Source organism: Cotesia glomerata, linkage group LG6 (genome assembly GCF_020080835.1).
Source record: "Cotesia glomerata isolate CgM1 linkage group LG6, MPM_Cglom_v2.3, whole genome shotgun sequence".
Lineage (NCBI taxonomy): Eukaryota > Metazoa > Arthropoda > Insecta > Hymenoptera > Braconidae > Cotesia > Cotesia glomerata.
Genome location: NC_058163.1, coordinates 2,148,138 through 2,165,823, shown reverse-complemented (window position 1 = coordinate 2,165,823; position 17,686 = coordinate 2,148,138). Strand labels below are relative to the sequence as shown.

Sequence of the window (17,686 nt, the reverse complement as noted above, 5' to 3'; positions counted from 1 at the left end):
GGTTAAGAAAGTAAAATAATTTACCTTGTCAAGTGCGTGCTCAGCGGGTGGTGAAAATAATACCGGTGGTTTATGAAGATCAGCCATTGAATAAAATTCACTGCGTTCAGTAACAGAGTGATACAATTCATCAAGCTTTTTCCTGCCTGTAGCAGTCATTTTACGCTTGGCTGCTCTTCTCTCTTCGTCGCGTGTCTTTCTTTCGGCACCCTACATTTAATTATACTCCATTTAATTCAATTCCTCTATTATATATATATATATATATATATAGTTAACTGATGAAAGGTCGAATCACAACAAGCCTTTAAAGTCTCAACTAATGCATAACATGACATACAACATACATATCTAGAAAAATTTAATTAAGTCATTAATTAATTTATTTACCTTATCACAAAAAACTTTTATTTGACAGTAACCACGATGAGAAGGTGGCGTGTATGAATGAGAATGTGAAGGTGGTTCTTCATATGTGTCCACTTGGACATGTAACGGCAATCCTTTTACACCTTTTTGACTTGAAAAATCCGTGCTTAAACACTGTACAGCGACGTTTATCTGAAATAATTGTTAAAAAAAAAAATAATAACTTTAGTGAAAATTTTTTTTCATCTAAATTAAAATCAAAGTAAATTTAACAACAGAAATTTAAATTTCGCGGTGCGCATGCGAATTTATTTAAATTGAGCTATTAAGATCCGGAGACCATTTTGTTAATATTTTGAGACTCAGTTAACTCGATGAACTTGACAGTTATATTTATTTTAAATAACAGAGAATCAGTACCTACAAGGAAAATTTATAAAAAAAAAAAAAGAATCTTTACCTTTGCTGAAGATTCTAATGGATTCCAATACACAGCAATGGCATTATGAGCGACTTCTTCGATACAGCCAACCAATCCAACGCTATTTTTCGTGTCTATAGAAAAAAAAAAAAAAAAAAAACGTTAATTAAAACCTTACAAGGAAAAAAAAAAAAAATGTTTGCATTAAGCATAAATTAACAATTGGCATTATTAATATGGTATAAATAAAATAGTTAACTTGACAAGCTAATTTGAATGAAGATATATAAAAGAAAAAAAAAGTATCGATTATGATAATTTTATTGGTAGTTAAGCGCTTACCGGCTTAACCTCAACTATATAGTTATCCTTTGCTCGAACAGTAAGCTTGCGCAAGTAATAGTGTGTGTGTTATTAAATTTATTATTAATATAAGATAATTTGCTTTTTATTAATTGTCATTGTGCAATAATTAAATATTGCAGATATTTATGAATCTTACCCGCATCAAGAATCCGTTGCTTCACTGAATGCTGCCGACCGTGCCAAAATTGCCAAGCTTTTATTTCGTCTTCTGGGCTTTTTTCTTCACGGAACATTAACATTACAACACTCTGTAAGTAATAATAATGATAATATTTAATTTTTATTAATAGAATTAACATAATTGCAGTTATTGCCAAGAGAAAGTCAACATTTATGTTCAAACTTTTGGTTACAGTTTTATTTCATATAATCTCAATTAATAAAACTAATTTTTTTTTTTTTTTTTTTTTCTTCTTGCAATAAAGACCTCTAATGACAGAGGAAAATATTTTTCAAGCACCGTAATTTTTGCCGTATGTGCCTTTAAAACTAAAAAAAAAAAAAAAATGATACTCTAAAAATTGATCGATAAAAAACTAAAATAATTGAAAACTGCTAGACAGTTATATAATAAACTTCCGTATTTTAATTCATTAATCGAATTAATAGTAAAGAATAGAGTATAAAAAATAAAGTTTCACTCGTAAATCCATTTATCTATGCAAGCACTTATACTTTGTATGTAACAAGTTCTAATTAGTTACCGATTTCAATTAGCCTCAGCTACTTGAGTTACAACTGCGTTATCCCACAATCTTGCATAAATTATCTACCATTTTTATCACAATCACAATCAACAAACAATTATTTTTTCGTTTAATAACAGATTAATAATATTAATCAACAAATATAGTAAAAAATTTGATCATTATAAAAACCAACACTATAAATATATATAGATATATGTATATAACTGGTGCAGGGATTTTTTATGATTCGGGTGAATGAACGTTAAAGTTATATATAGATTGATCGCGTTATCAAACCACAGATTTGTTACACTTAGTTAAGCGCGAACGATCGAGTTTACTTCCTTTACCTTTTTCTATTTATATTTATCTTTTTTTGACTGGCGATCGCTTATTTCGCTTCAATTTATTAGCATAATAATAATTATCAATACCACTAAAAATAATTATTACAATTATTATTATTGTTGTATAGTTATAATATAGTTTAAATTACCTTAACAGTTTGTCCGGTTTTCAAAAGCGGTTTGTCTGGATCGGGAACATAATCTAAAGTGATTCCGTAAAATTGACCCTTATTAATATACGTTATTCTGTCATCCTCCCGTCGCTGTGACGTGCTTATCGGTGACTCCAGATGATACTTGAACCCATACGCTGAATAACTGAAACATTAATCATGCAATCAGTTGCCTTTGACCATCCATATATCTACAATAATGGTTAAAATTTTTCAATAAGTTTCCAAATTATTTAAAATAATCAGATAAACTAAAGTCAAGCTTCTTTATCTCAACAGCTCTTCAAGTCCTCTTTTAGGTAATTCAAATCTCTTAGAAAATTTTTTTCGATAAATAACCAAGTTACAGGCTTAAAACAATAGTCCGATTTTTCAATAAAGTCTTCTGGTAAAAATTAAACAGTCAAGTATTGGAAACTGATAAAGGTGTGGAACGAAAAGTCTATATACATGATAAATAAGATTTAATGTGCTTTTATTTGTCAAAAAATATCCAATAATCATTAAACAACAACAAATAGGTTAGTTGTTGCGGCAAAACACGCGACTGAAATCATCATTGTCTGGAAAAATATCTGTAATAAATAAGTGCTATCGTATCAGATGTAATTACCGTATCTGACAGCTCAGAAACTAGGAAATCCAGTGTCTCTCGAGTGTTTATAATAAAACGGAATAGTTATCAGTAAAATGCTTACAAGTGAGGGAGTTGTAATATTTTAACAGGGCGAGCTAGTTAACTGAGCCAATGATGATAAGACGATAAGCGTGAGCAGTCACCAGTCGGTAGTACTCGAGGAAATAGACATAAAAAAAAAAGCGGCCGTTTGTATAATAATAATAATGAAAAAAAAAAAAACCTACACTTCAGGTGAACGCCCGGTAACCATTAGCAATTGATTCTTTATAACAAGTCTAGTCTTGCCACTTAGCTTTGCCCGCGCCCGCGCGACACACTATTAAATTTTTATTGCGACTTGTATCAACTTCAACAGAACATGGAAATAAATTTTCTGATTGTAATTATTGAAATAATTATTCATAAATACAATATAGAAAAAAAAAAAAAAAAAAAAAAAAAAAAAAAAAAAAAAAAAATACCATTAATTCTTTTTTATTGTAGTATTATCATTATTATTAAAATAAAAAATTGATAATATGAATAAGTACTAAAAAATTAACCGGGCGACAATAAAAATTATTTCAACTTTCATCACTCACATTTTTGGTATCTGAATTTTATCTGCGTCATTCTGGCGCCCAAAGTCGTGCCAAGGTCTGGATCTAGGAGGATTTGGAGTAGTAGATGGTGAAGCTGAAGCTGAAGGATTTACCAGTCCCCGCTGGACCTGGCTCTGATTGTGAGACTGTTGTAATTGGAGCTGGAGAGGTTGATGATGAACAACAGCTCCACTTTCAAGGACCACTGTCGTTGCATTATTGTTATTGCTGGGACACAGCTCAGTGTAGTCGAATGAGGACTGAAATAATAATAATAATAATAATATTAATATTAATAAATAATAAAAAACTACAAATGATGAAAAAAACAAACCTGGTGCAAAGCTGTCGGAGGATGGTGGTCCTGTCTTGGAGTTACTGCGTCAGCCCCAATCCCAGAATCGGGACTTGGAAGGTCTACGGTGAGGACCTTGCTGCTGCTGGATGAGGACCTTATTGCGTGGGTGGTGTACGAACTGGGCACCACCTCGTACCTGGTGTAGGACGTCGTTGTCGTGGAAAGTGCAGCTGAACTTGAGGACGCTAGAGGTGGAAGAGCTTCGCTGGTTACGTAGACGGTGTTTCCTTCCCCTTGATGAAGACCTGGCGTCGCACTTCCGCTGGCATTTGAACCAGAGTTGTAGGTTGATAGCCGCGGACTGCACGCTGAGTATGGATCGTAGGGGCTTCCGTACTGTTGGACCTGGAACAGAGTATAAGATATATTAATTCAAAAGAATCTGTCGTTTTTTTTTATGCCTAAAATTTTTAAATAGTTAAATCAAGAAATTTAATATTCATAATAATCTTAAAATTGGGCCAAAAATTTAAGAATCTGTTTTGATAATAAATTCCAGTTAAATAATTTATCAAATTTTAAGAAACAAATACTAAAAATAATAATACAGATAAATAAAAAGTAAGTATTTACCTGTAATTGATGCTGCTGTTGCTGCTGTTGCTGCTGCTGCTGCTGCTGCTGCTGATGATGATGATACATTCCCGGGGGCGTCGGACTATCCGGCTGAGCCTGTTTGTGCCGTTTAGACTGCTGAGCACCACGTGAAGAACTAAGGTCCTCAGGTTCCCTTTTGATACCGATTCCCGAAGAACCGTCGTGTCTCAAAGATTGAGGGCTGAGGGGCAAAGGGATGTTTCCTTGAAGATTTTGATTTGGACTCGGCGACTGCTGATTATATTGGTGCAGAAAATGGTGGAGTTCACCGCTTCCGTTCTCCGAATTCTCTAGTCGAGAGCCGGCGCTCTCGACAAGGAGTTTCTGGCCCATAACTCCGCTGTAGAATAGAAAAATATAATAAAATGAAAATTTTTATAAAAATATTTGACAATTTTTAAGTAAACACAGGGTGTAAATAATAATTGAACCCCCGTGAACAATCAATAAGTAGTTCTACCTCAATCCTGGTTGTTAGCTAGTTTATAGTTAGCTAGAGGTTCCTTAAAGAAGGAAATACGAGTGGTAGGAGATTGTACCAAGTAGTTAACATGTTATATTTAGCATGATAATGCAGACAATAAAAAAGTGTCTACCCTCGAGCGTCTTATTATTGTTAGGAGGTGAATCGAAAACGGAGAGAATCGAGGCCTTACCCCTACTAAATTTTTTAAGTAAAGGCAGGGGACTTAGTTTGGATCTTCACAGCAATAACCTGGTTCAAGTCGTCAACTTTCCTATCATCCTTTATTATTACAATTAAATTCCACCCTTTTTGGCACCATCAGCATCAGCATCAGCATCAGCATCATCATCATCATAATCATCATTATAATTCTGAGGATCGAGTGCACATGCGTTGAGCAGAACATACCAAAACCCTACGGTCAGATGCTTCGATACAATGCGTCGCAGATGATACCTGATACCTGATACCTGCCTAAGTTTCCTCCAGCCTTTTTTGCAGGCTCTCTTATGGTCTCATGCCCGTCTCACCTCTACATATATGTATGAGATATACACACAACCAAGATACGTATAAATATATGTACCTGATGGTTGATGCTGTGCTCTTCATGCGCATATGTCTCGAGTATCTCTTGACGACGCAATGTACCAAGTACGCACAAGAAATAACGAACCAACTAAACTTTTTCTGGCGGACGAAGATGATATTGAGTGTGAGATGGAATATGTCATAACCTCGGGCTCGAATAAAGTATGCATATTTACAAGCACATATCTCAACATAACTCAACCCATTTATGGAACGATATTTTTGATTTGTATAGATGTAAAGGAATATATATATATATCTGTATATATGTATGTGTGAAATCCATGGATTGGAACCCTATGAATTCGGCTTATATGAAATGGATCCGAAAGGACGATCAGTAATGCGATGCTAATCCGACGGGCGCCGAAGAGCAGTCTTCTGCCTTTTTTTATTTATTATTTTTTTATTTATAAATCCTTTTTATTACTTTTATTTGTAATCGCTTTTTTTTTCTTCTTTCGAATCCCCCAAGAGGTAAATAATGCATTTATCATTTTGGATTAAATGCAATTTTTTTCACTATTTTATCCTGTTAGTAGATACATAAATTTTGGAAAAATTTTAATAAATTTAGAAAATAAAATTCTCACTAAAAAATATTTGATATTTTTTCGTATTCTCAATATTTCACCTAGATTAGATTTTCAATTCAATAATTTTAATAAATAAAATCGAAAATAACTAAGTTATTTTGATCAATCAAATAATTCTTATATTTTTTATTCAATATTAAATAATAATAACGATATAAAAAAATTACAGTTTGTATAATTACTTGAATTTTCTTACTTAACATCAAATTAATTGATTGTGTCCATTAAAATCCGAAATATATAATGAGACATTTAAATATTTACTGTAGATTTAAAAAATAATAATTAACATTTTTAATTGATTTCATTTTATCAATTCTTACATACATAATTAAATCCAACTGTTGTTTATTAACGTAATATTTTTTTTATTGCATATATATATCTTATATATTAATGCGATTGCCCAAAAAATAAATGCATAATAATAATTTGGATAAATAATTTGGTTAACCTCTGTATAATCATAAATATAAATAAATAAATAAATAAATAAATAAATACATCTATAATATATTGATATATCTTAAGGTCATCGGTCTTAGTAGTTATTCAGCAAATTAGCCATTCCACTTGTCGCTAAATGTATACGATAAATCATTATTCGCTTATTATCCGCGGCTAAAAACAACGCAACAGAACAAACGGTCCTGTAATAAGATAAATGATTATATTTTTATTTTTTATTTACTTGTTTCATTTTATCCATTTTATTAATGGGTTATTTTAGGAATTTTTCGTCCCCAACAAAATCCGACGAGATTCAGTGTAGGTCAACCCGAGGTCAGGGAGTTTGCCGACAGGTTGATTCTTATTTTTTATTCTTTCAAGAGGTGAAGAGAAGACCTAAGATTATGTTTTACTTGCGGTACTACCGGAATTCCCGGTTACGATGAGGTTTAACCGGAAATCTTTCATGGGCAAATTAACTTGACACATGTCAGTAGTCATGTTATGCCAATAAATCACATTCTATTTAATTATTTGAATATTTATAGTTGCACTTTTAAGCGAATTCTTAATTTTTTTTTTTTCTGAGTAAAAAAAGTAAATATTTTGAAAAATTTTCTTTTTTTACACAGAAAATAAAAAAAAAAATTAAACTTAAACTTTAGCAAAAAATCTTCTTTTTTTTTTTTCTTGCTTCAGACAGTATCTGTGAATACTCCTCGGTCCATTTAAATGTAAAATAAAATATATTTAGGGTGAATTTAATCATTTTTTAAAAATCTAGAAATTTTAAAGGGTAAATGAGCTAAACTAAAAGTATAAATTTTCAAATAAAATGGTCGAATGCCCTTTGACTCTGACAAAGATCCTCGTTTTCGTGCAGTGTCACATCATAAAATGAAACGGGCTTGATATCAGACCGCCGACGACAATAACATATAAAATAAAATAACAAAACAGACGGAAGAAACTATTTAAAAAATAACAATAACGATAACAACAACAAAAAAATATGCATAATAAAACAATAAAGTGTTACATTTTATTCCCGACACGTATCACGGAGTCTTTATTGTGATTTACTGCCGGTAGTTTGGTGATAACTTAACGCGCAAGTGCCGTCCGAGGTTCACATTCGAGATATTTATTTAGTTAAATAATTTAATTAGTATCTTGTCGGCATGCACCAGACCGGGAATTGTACACGGTTGTACGGAGACAGTATACAAGAGACAAGAAAAGGTGACGTGAGATGACTATGAGGTGAAACAGAGCATAGAGATCGTGTTACATTTTGTCGTGAGACACTTTGTCGTATGCCGTTTTAGTTTCTTTAGAATTTTATTAAAATAAAAGGTAAAACGTAACTTGTTATGCTGTATAATGTAACTACGGTAATAATTTTTTATTTTTTTAACTTTAAATACTTTATTACAGTTTGTTAGAGTGTGACTTAAACTTTGAGGCTAAAATTATATAAGTAAGCGAATATTTTAATGAATTTTTTTTTTTTTTTTTTTTTTTTTTTGCCGCACAATATTATTTATTGAAATTAATAGAAAAAAGAAATTTTGATACACATTTGATATTTAAATTACGGTGATATTGTTGTAACGTTTGGCATTGTCACGTGTTGAATATAAATTGGATTAATGTTTAGTAATAATTATTGTTTCCTACTGTAAAATATTCACCAGAAATTAGCAATTAAAAGTTGATCGGTTACCTGACAAATATGCTTAGCATAGAGTGATATTAAAAAAGGGCATGGGATAGTTGATAGTTGATAGTTGATAGTTATAGTTATAGTTTGAGTACCAGACCCGAGATACAAAAAGATAAGATCGGAATGCGAGATAATTAAGCCCTGTAACTTAAAATGTTAAAACGCCCGGATAAATATATACAAGTAACAATTGTCATTGTAATGGCAAAAAACTATTTTTATTGTCAAAAAAAATATATGACTTTGGTCGGGTTGGAAGATAAAAATTTCTCAAAGAGTAAATTAGAAAATATGCTAAACGAGCGATATAAATCAAAAACTACCGCTGGAGCTTTTTATTTTATTTTATTTTATTTTATTTTATATTGCTTGGGGTGCAGCAGCTAAGACCAGCACCAACGAGATGTAAATAAACTTTGAGCGCATAAGCATAAACCCAAAATATATCAACCCCCCTAGTGCCTCAGCATCCGTTTTAGTTAATATATATTTATATATATTGCATTTTATTATTATACTATGTGTGTATGTGTCTCTGTGAGCGTGTATGAGTGGATACAATAACCGTTGTCATTGAGAACACGCGAATGAGATTCGAGTTTGCAAACCCAACAAATCGACCGTAAAAATTCAACTCAAACCAATTTGAGTTTAACCTATTTTATTTTTAAATATATATTAAAAACTAAACTCATTCTTTCTTTCTTTCTTTCTTTATTATTTTACATATAATATAATAACGCATTGAGTTTAGTTGAGTATAACTTTATTAAAAATTCAATGAGCATTATCAGTCGTGGACTTTTAAATTTTTCAAAATTTTTTACCATAATTAAAAAAGATAAATGAAATTTTTATTAAATACTGTGGAAAAAAGGCTGGCAATGGCCTGGTCGGCTCGGTGCTCGCTTTTCGAAAGAATGGGACCCGGATTCGATCCCAGCACGCACCAATATTTTTCAGTGATTATAATTAAAAATATGTGCGTTACGTTACGTTGCCAGCCTTTGAAAGTGGCAGAGATAGCCGGGCGGCACACATTTAAGCAACAACTTGAATGGGTAACCACTTTAGTCAGCGTTGGCTAGCGCGAGGGATCTCTGCACACTAGGAGAGGGGCCTAATGCTCCAGTGGTCGATAAAAGAAGAGTTTCTTATCAATCACTGTAGACTTAGCCTAGCTCCGACTGTACTATCATGGATTTTCTCTGTGGTTTCCCCATGATTCTGTTCCAACAGCCTGAGAAGGCGAGGTTCAGGGTGAATACGTTACAGAAAGCACAAGTCAGTCCACAGCCGCAAAAATTAAAAGTAGAAATGAAATGTCGGGTGGGACTTGCTGAGGTCCAATATGAGAAATAAAAAAAACGTAGAGCTAGGAGAAAAAGAGGAATCATGAATGAGCCTTGTAAAAACCGAGAGGTGTACAAGTAAAGCTGCGTATAATAATAAAAAATATTAAATACTGTGGAGGGTTTTTTTCTGGATACGATGCATTGATGCCTACGCGGGTAAGCGAGTCGTCTAGACAACATCCTACGTCATTGCATGATCGAATAGTTTCGATAAAAAAAAAAAAAAAAAAAACATATAGAAAATAAAAAATGAGTGACATTTTCAGCTTGAGATAATATTTAAAAAAAAAAAAAAAATAAATAAAACTTACGTTGACCATAACTCGTGAGTTGGCGGTAATTTAACCTCAGAAGACTTCTCGGGCAACTTGTAGTATTCGTAGACGTAGGGAACGTTTTGCTCGTCAGGGTGTCCAGAAACCGCTGAGACCTGGTGCTGCTGCTGGAGGTTGAGCATGGCCGCGGTAGCTACTGAAAGCGGATGCTCGCAGTACGCCCTCCAGTCGCCCTCCATGCCCTGGACTTGAACCTGAACGGCAGCGACACGTTTTGAAGCTTCTTCTGGGTCCTCAGGGTCAACCTGGTTTTCGTGATGCTGTTGGTGATGATGATTACCCTCTTCCTCTGTTGACTCACGGCCTACTGCCGTCCCGTACTGCTCTGATACGCCAACCACGCTTGATTCGCAGTCTGATGAAGAACGACTACGTCTACTGTAACACATAAAATATTTATATATTATTATTATTATTATTATTATTTATTAAAAATTATCATATTTACATAAAAATAAATAAAAACAATTTTTAGATAAAGAAACTTAAATAATGTTTCTAAAAAAAAATCCCAATGAATTTAAAAAAGTTAACTTAAAATTCATCAACTTATAATCCTATTTATCAATCTTTGCCGAAAAAAATCTAAATCCAAATTCCCGGTGCCTGGCACGTACAAATTTTTTTTTAACATATCGCCTCTAATTTATGCATGTCGAATCAATCTCCCTTTATAAAATTTAAAACACACGCACCTGGATAACCGTCTTGCCATAAAAAAATCTCACTACAATATACATACATATATTTGATGTATCGTGATGAACAAAGACCAAGTGGAGAGATACTTTAGCATCTATACAGATATACAATACGCATTACATACATAGAAATATAAAAGAAGAAAAAAAAAAAAAGGAATAGTTAAGATACAAAGATAGTCACCCCGATAATGAGCTCCCGCGAATCCCGTGCAAATATTTTTCTTTCCTATGTTTGCATAGGTACATCATTTCGATGAAAAATAATCATCGTCTTCATAGACATCAATGTCTAACGGAATGTCTGTTCAGACACTGGAAATAATTCTCTTATTTATTTAAATTCTATTATATTTATACTTTTTTCGACGATTTAAATTCGCAATCTTTATTATTCGCTGCTTTAAATTCATTGAAATATTATTAAAATTATCCATTCTATCTATTTTATCAACAAAATTTAGTCAAGTTAATAATTATAATTACTATACAGTTTTATAAAAATTCTATAAAAGCTTGGAAATATTTACCTCATTTTTTAAATTTTATCGCAATAATTTTAATTTAAAGTTGCGTTTATTTTGATAAAATTAACTTTGTCTTAACCTAAAAACTGGAAATATTGAGAATGTACTGTAGTTTTAACGCTCGGAGAGTTCCGTGACTATTCGAGAGAGCTCGATTGGCAAATATCTGATGGAATTATTTAAAGAATTTTGACTGGATAGTAAATTGAAGGGTTAGAAAAGTAAAAATGAAATAATTTATTTTTAATAATAAATTAAAAATTTTACAGTTATAAAATACAGTAGAAATTGGAATCTTTGTTTTAAAAATTTTTTATCAAGGATTAAAGATACGGTAAAATTGACTAAAATTTTATTTTTTTAGAAAATTTAACCCTTCATAAGAAAGATTCCTTATAATTATTTAAAAATATTGAAAACTACCGATAAGTTTTATAATTTTATTTGTTGACGTTAAATATAAATTGATTTTGATTAATCAAATTAAAAAAAAAAAAAAAACAAATATACAAATAAAAGAATAATAACTCCTAAAATCGTACTCGACAACCCATAAGTCCAAACGGAAAAGACCTGATAAAAAAATACAACAAATAACATTATCATCCTTCCGTTAATTATCTCCTATCCACATTGGCTTACTATCTAGCTACCTCTACATTAACCTCATATAACACTATACACAGTACTATCATTATTGACCATACTTACCACTCATACAAACAATTAAACTGTAAATACACCCAAGTTTATATCTCTATCGCGTTCATACTTCTCACTGTCACGTGTTAATTTTCGTTCGCTGACATCGTCGCTTTAAGTATATATCTAATGAAAAAATAGCAATAAATTTTACAATAACTGTATATTATCAATTTTATATTTTAAAAAAGTCTAAAAATTTGCCACGAGCAAATATTTGATTTTTTTTCTCCCATAAATATGAATACATGTTAATATATAGGGTAAGAATGTGAAGGGTTGCTGTCGACGAATCAATCAAATTTTTTTTTTTTTTTTTTTTTTTTTTTTTACTGACAACCGGATCAAATTTCGTTGAATTTTTTAGGCCAAAAATTTAAATAATTCAAATTTTCTCCCTTTATTCTCAAATATGAGGAAGATATTTTTTATTTTGTTTTAAAATTACGTATACAAATAGACGTTTATTAATGTTTGTATCGGCGAGCAAGAGGTATTCGCGGTATTTTTGAAATTTAAAAATCAAAACATGTTTTATACGCGTGGATAATACTCGGGAGGAATATTAAGAGAGATTGTTGTCGGGTATGCAAGTGGTTAAACTATAAATAAAGGATTACGAGTTACGAGATAGAGTTAAAACATGTGTTTTTATTTATGTAAATATGTCGTATGTGTAAATAATAATATAAATGTGGATGTGTTTTTAGTAATTTAAAAAGGGACGAATGCTCTGACGTGTCGAATATGTGATATTACTATTAATTATTATTATGAGAAAAATAAAAAAATTATTTTTAGAAATAGGTAACAGAAGGGGTAAGAGTCAAATGTCGCGGTAATGCAGAGGTGAATTAACAGTGGAGAAATTATAGTAACAAAGTCTAATAAAATTTTATTTATTAAAATTAAAAAATAAATAACGTAAATTTATATTTAAATAGGTGACTGAACATCAGATTAATTAAATCTATTGAAAAATTCTGAACAAAAAGTGTCATGTAACATGATAAATGAACATTAAATCCTGCATATCATTTATTACTTTTTTTACAGACTTAATTGGCAAAAAAAAAAATTTAATACTTTTTAAAATAAATCCGTTAGGTTACTAATTAATTTCCGTTTAGTGCATTACCGGAAAGAAGAAAATCCGGTAGATATGTATATGTATGTGCGTATGTACGTATGTACGAGTGTGCTTGTATATAAGGGAATCTATGCATAAATAGAATTAGTATATTGTAAGAGAAAAGAACATAAAACCGGATGCGCAGGTGAAGTTTGAAGTTCAGCCGAAGGGGTACAATAATAAAAAAAATTAGCATAGCTATTTTTTAGTGTCTTGGAACTTAAAATTTTGGAGGCCTTTCTGCTCTTATTTCTCATCGTTTATTGTTAATATTTTCTCTAAAAACTCGGTACTTAACAATATATTCAGCAATAAAAATATTTTTAGGCTAGTCACGTTTTTAGTTAAGAGAAGCCGACGTATGCTTAGATAAATTTTAAATTTTTAAATTATTGTCTAAATTTACTTGCGCAATAAAAACATGTCTCAATGTTGGTTTGTTTAATAAATTTTTGGACAAGGTTTATTATTATTATTACTATTTTTTGGTAATAAATAAACAAAAATAATTTTTTAATTGATAAAAAAAACTCCCTACAACTTTTCGTGATAAGATTTTTTCGGATTTCAAGTTTTTAGCGCTCTTGAAAAAATTTCTTGTTTTCAATGCTTTTTAAAATGAACCTAACGGACAATTTAATCATAAAAATAAAAAAAAAAAAAAAAAAAAAAAAATTGCATTATGATATTAACAATTAAAAATAATGACTTGAAAAATGAATTGTTTTAAACAGAATACTGATTGATACTCTGTTCTATAAATCCTTTTGTGCTGAATAGTTTATTTACCTTTTTGGCAACCCCCCACGGTGTCCAGAGGTGGTGGACCAAGGTGCGGAAAAGCAAAACCCGAATAATAAAAAGTAAAGCACAATAATAAAAGGAGAATATTATTATGGGAGAAAAAAGTTAGTTGGTGAAGGGATGCTGAGTGAAGGACAGAGAAGTACACTCATGTGATGTATGTATATGAATGTATAGTATGTAACAATGTAACAAGTACAATGAACACAAGGTGAGATATCCCAGTGTGAGGTGAGGTATCCTTCGCGCGTGGCTCGTCTCCTTTTTTACCTCTACATACTTTAACTAAACTCTTTCATTTCACTCTTGCTCTCTTACTATTACGCTCATCTACAATACAATGCCATTCATCTTTCATCTCTATGGATATATGTTATGTGTTATATGTGTATAAGACCGAGAATATTCTGAGTAACACTATATTATTATCCTTTTTCACACTTTCTTGCACCTCTATGCATATTCCTTTACTCTACTACCATTGTTAAATATTATTCTTAGCGTTACAATGTAAGATCAGTTAATTATACAAATTTTATTATATCATCAATTAGTCTTTTAAATTAACAATGTTTAGTCATAACCATTATTATTATCATGTTATTAATTTTAATAAGCGTTAAAAAACGCGGTTTCTCAAAAATATTGTTCCGGGGCGCTGAGAACTTTGTGAAAAAATTTCAAAATTACAAAAACCCCTACTGGATCTCAAACCTGATTAGGCTTTATTAAGCTTTATATAAAAATCCCAGCAAAGACATAAAAATAATTGTTCTAATTTTCTTAAAATCTTCTTAGTCAATTAAAAAATTTGTATATTTTAAAATAATAAGTTAATAGTTTTTGAATTCAATGATAATAATGATTATAAATTGAATAAAACAAATATAAGCGTCATTAAGATAGAACAGTCATAAAATTTGGTAGATACTTAAATTGATAACGTCAAACAGGTTGCCATGTAGGGAAAGGGTATCCCAACGAAAATTGAGACGTTGCATTTATATACATACACTTTGTTTTAAGTCTAAGGTCTAAAGTATTGATCAAACAATACGATAATATCGGTTGATCATTTATTCTATTGCCCATTCCATGGGATATATCTATATATTTATATATTCAAATATCTATATCAAAGATAGACATTGCCGATAGTGTATTCAATTTCGTTTCAACAACTTTTTGTTAATTCTTCCTGATGAAGATTTTGTTTTTTTCGTAGATGCAAAATATTTGAAATATCCTTTGAAGAAATGAAAAACATTTAAAAAGTTTTTGTAAAAATAGTAAATGCTGGCTGTCAATTTAAATCCCCAAGATTTAACAGGGAAATCTCTAATAATATATAAAGATGTAATGTATTAAAGTATGAATACAAGAATTACAAGATAAAGATGAAAAAATTAAAGAATATGAGGAATATGAGGGACTATCAAGTTGGTTTTTACAATTCTTCAACACATCTTGCCTCTACTCACAAATCATCGCTCGTTAAGCTATTCACAACACAATATTACTTACGCATATATACTATATGCATATATAATATATGGATAATGCCTGTGCATGGCATTTCTGTTTACAATTGTACACAAATCTATTCGTTTCCTGGTTCCTTTATACCAACCATGTAACTATTTGTTATTTTCATGGATTTTATTATTCATTACATTCACATTTACTTTTAAAAATTTTATTTTTTGAACTTTTGAAAATTTAAATTACCGAAAAAAAAAAAAAAAAAAAAAAAGCGAATCTATCGTGGGGAAAAAAAAAGATGCTTGAATTTAAAAATTAAAAGCTCTGATTGATGTGATCACTCATACGAGTCACATATTTATATCTAATAAGCAAATAAATAATAGAGGAGATAAATTTCGGTAAAGCAGAGACTGGATTAGAGTGGATATGTTTCCTTAAGAAATTTAATTATAAGTAATTATTATGCAAAAGAAAGTCAAAAAAAAAGGCAATAACATTATTAAATTCAGCAATATTAATCGATTGCAACATTTGCATATTATAATTACGAAAATGTCGAGCGTTATTATAAAATAGAAAAAAAAAAAAAAAAGAAAGAATAATTGCGAGTTGTTGTTTAAACTTTTACATTTCTATGAAAATTGAAATATCGATAACTATTTATTATTGGAATAAATAAGTGAACAATTTTTTAATAAAATGGCAAGGTGAAAAATTAATATACTCAACGGCTGGCATTTGAAATTCTTATTTAACAATAATAGTCATTTATAATAACTGTACAATATAGATATACCTATATGATATTGGACGGTAGATTAATGAATAATTAATCTCTTTACCGCATCGACGACCAATACTATCAAACTCTATCTATTTCTATCAACACTCCTACAACAATTACAATTATCATTATCATTACGAATAATTATTATTAAAAAAAAAATCATTTATAAATTTATACAAAACTAAATATAACTACGTCGTAAGTCGTAATATCATAGGTTTCATTATCGTGGCATTTGACTTTTCATTAAAATATATAAATATATGTGAATGTGTTAATTGATTGCGAATCACAAACAGGAATATTTTTTAAAACATATATAAATAACTTTTATAAATTAAGTAATAAACTAATGATATTAAAAATATTTTTTTTTTTTTAATGTAGATTAATAAGCATTTAAAATATTTCAGCGAACAAAAACGGCCTCCCGTTGAGTACCGTGTGCTATTACGCTCGATTATTATATGTATTATTATTGTATCGACTTTATATGCTTAAATTTTACGGCGCTACCTACTTTATTATTGTACAAATACGATCTTACTATTACTCCAATTAAAATTAACTATTTCAATAGGGCTTTGTGAGAATCACAGTGGGTTGACTTTTATTAAATTGTGGTTTTATTTAAATTTTATTATTATTATTAATATCATTATATTTACACGGAAAAAAGAAAACTCGAAAAATTACAGTATAAAATGTAAAATCGGTACCGTCGTAATCAAAACTAGAAAAATTACAGTTTGAAATAACATTTTTCTAAATTCAATTTTTTAATTTAATATTCAGAGCTTTCAATCTAAATATTACATTCTACAATGTAATTCTTATAAAATCTGTAATAATTACAATCTGAAACTGTAATTTTTCGAGTTTTCATCATGAAGCGCTACGTTGCGCATTATATACTGTAATTTTTCGAGTTTTCTTTTTTCCGTGTAAGGAATAAAATATTGAAGATACTAAAAAATTATATTTTATGATTTTATCATAAAGTTTTTTCAGAGCTTGCAATAAAATTTCCTCATGAATTTTTCTTGAAATTAATAAGATTTCAATTGCCTGAATTATAAGAATATTTTTTATTATTATTTATCAAATAATATGACCAAACACAGCAGAGGGTTCTGAGAATTTAGTAATGATGAAAATATTTAAAAAAAAAAAAAAAAAAAAAAAAATAGTGAGCGTCTAGCGAAATGGAATGCAAATGACACAACCGGTGGATTCTAACCCTTTGATATTTGAATAGGGAGTTTTGAGCGTCCATAAGTCCAGTAGGTCACTTAGGGATAGTTATGTAAAATGCAAAAGCCAACCCAGACTGAGGGTCATCTTTGGTGTTTAGCCGAAAAGGGTGAAACTTTACTATAATAGACCATTATAGCTGGTGTCTCACTTGGAACCTCGGGAATAAAGCAATACCCGAGTTGGATGGCCAACAGCGAGAAAGAACAAGATGAAGATGGACGTGTCCCACGG

The 17,686-nt window shown here is 30.3% G+C and overlaps 2 protein-coding genes across 10 annotated transcripts in view; one reads left to right on the top strand and one right to left on the bottom strand.

The window, feature by feature from the left end:
- The window catches only part of LOC123267474 (protein grainyhead), a 31,552-nt gene that overhangs the window by 2,786 nt on the left and 11,080 nt on the right, over positions 1 to 17,686 (bottom strand). For 6 of the 7 annotated variants that reach the window (XM_044732119.1, XM_044732116.1, XM_044732117.1 and 3 more), the window contains exons 4-12: positions 10,037 to 10,438; positions 4,518 to 4,881; positions 3,921 to 4,289; positions 3,587 to 3,846; positions 2,342 to 2,510; positions 1,293 to 1,404; positions 830 to 924; positions 391 to 561; positions 25 to 210 (exon numbers count right to left, since the gene is read on the bottom strand). In XM_044732119.1, coding sequence (XP_044588054.1) covers positions 25 to 210; positions 391 to 561; positions 830 to 924; positions 1,293 to 1,404; positions 2,342 to 2,510; positions 3,587 to 3,846; positions 3,921 to 4,289; positions 4,518 to 4,881; positions 10,037 to 10,438 — 2,128 coding nt within the window. Of the gene's footprint in view, positions 1 to 24; positions 211 to 390; positions 562 to 829; positions 925 to 1,292; positions 1,405 to 2,341; positions 2,511 to 3,586; positions 3,847 to 3,920; positions 4,290 to 4,517; positions 4,882 to 10,036; positions 10,439 to 11,291; positions 11,325 to 17,686 lie in introns of those variants that run through there. The other variant, XM_044732120.1, reaches the window with a different exon arrangement.
- The window catches only part of LOC123267506, a 28,783-nt gene continuing 12,015 nt past the window's right edge, over positions 919 to 17,686 (top strand). For all 3 annotated transcript variants that reach the window (XR_006510051.1, XR_006510053.1, XR_006510052.1), the window contains exons 1-2: positions 919 to 1,194; positions 1,276 to 1,406. The gene's annotated coding sequence lies outside the window, so the exon portion shown is untranslated. The remainder of the gene's footprint in view (positions 1,195 to 1,275; positions 1,407 to 17,686) is intronic.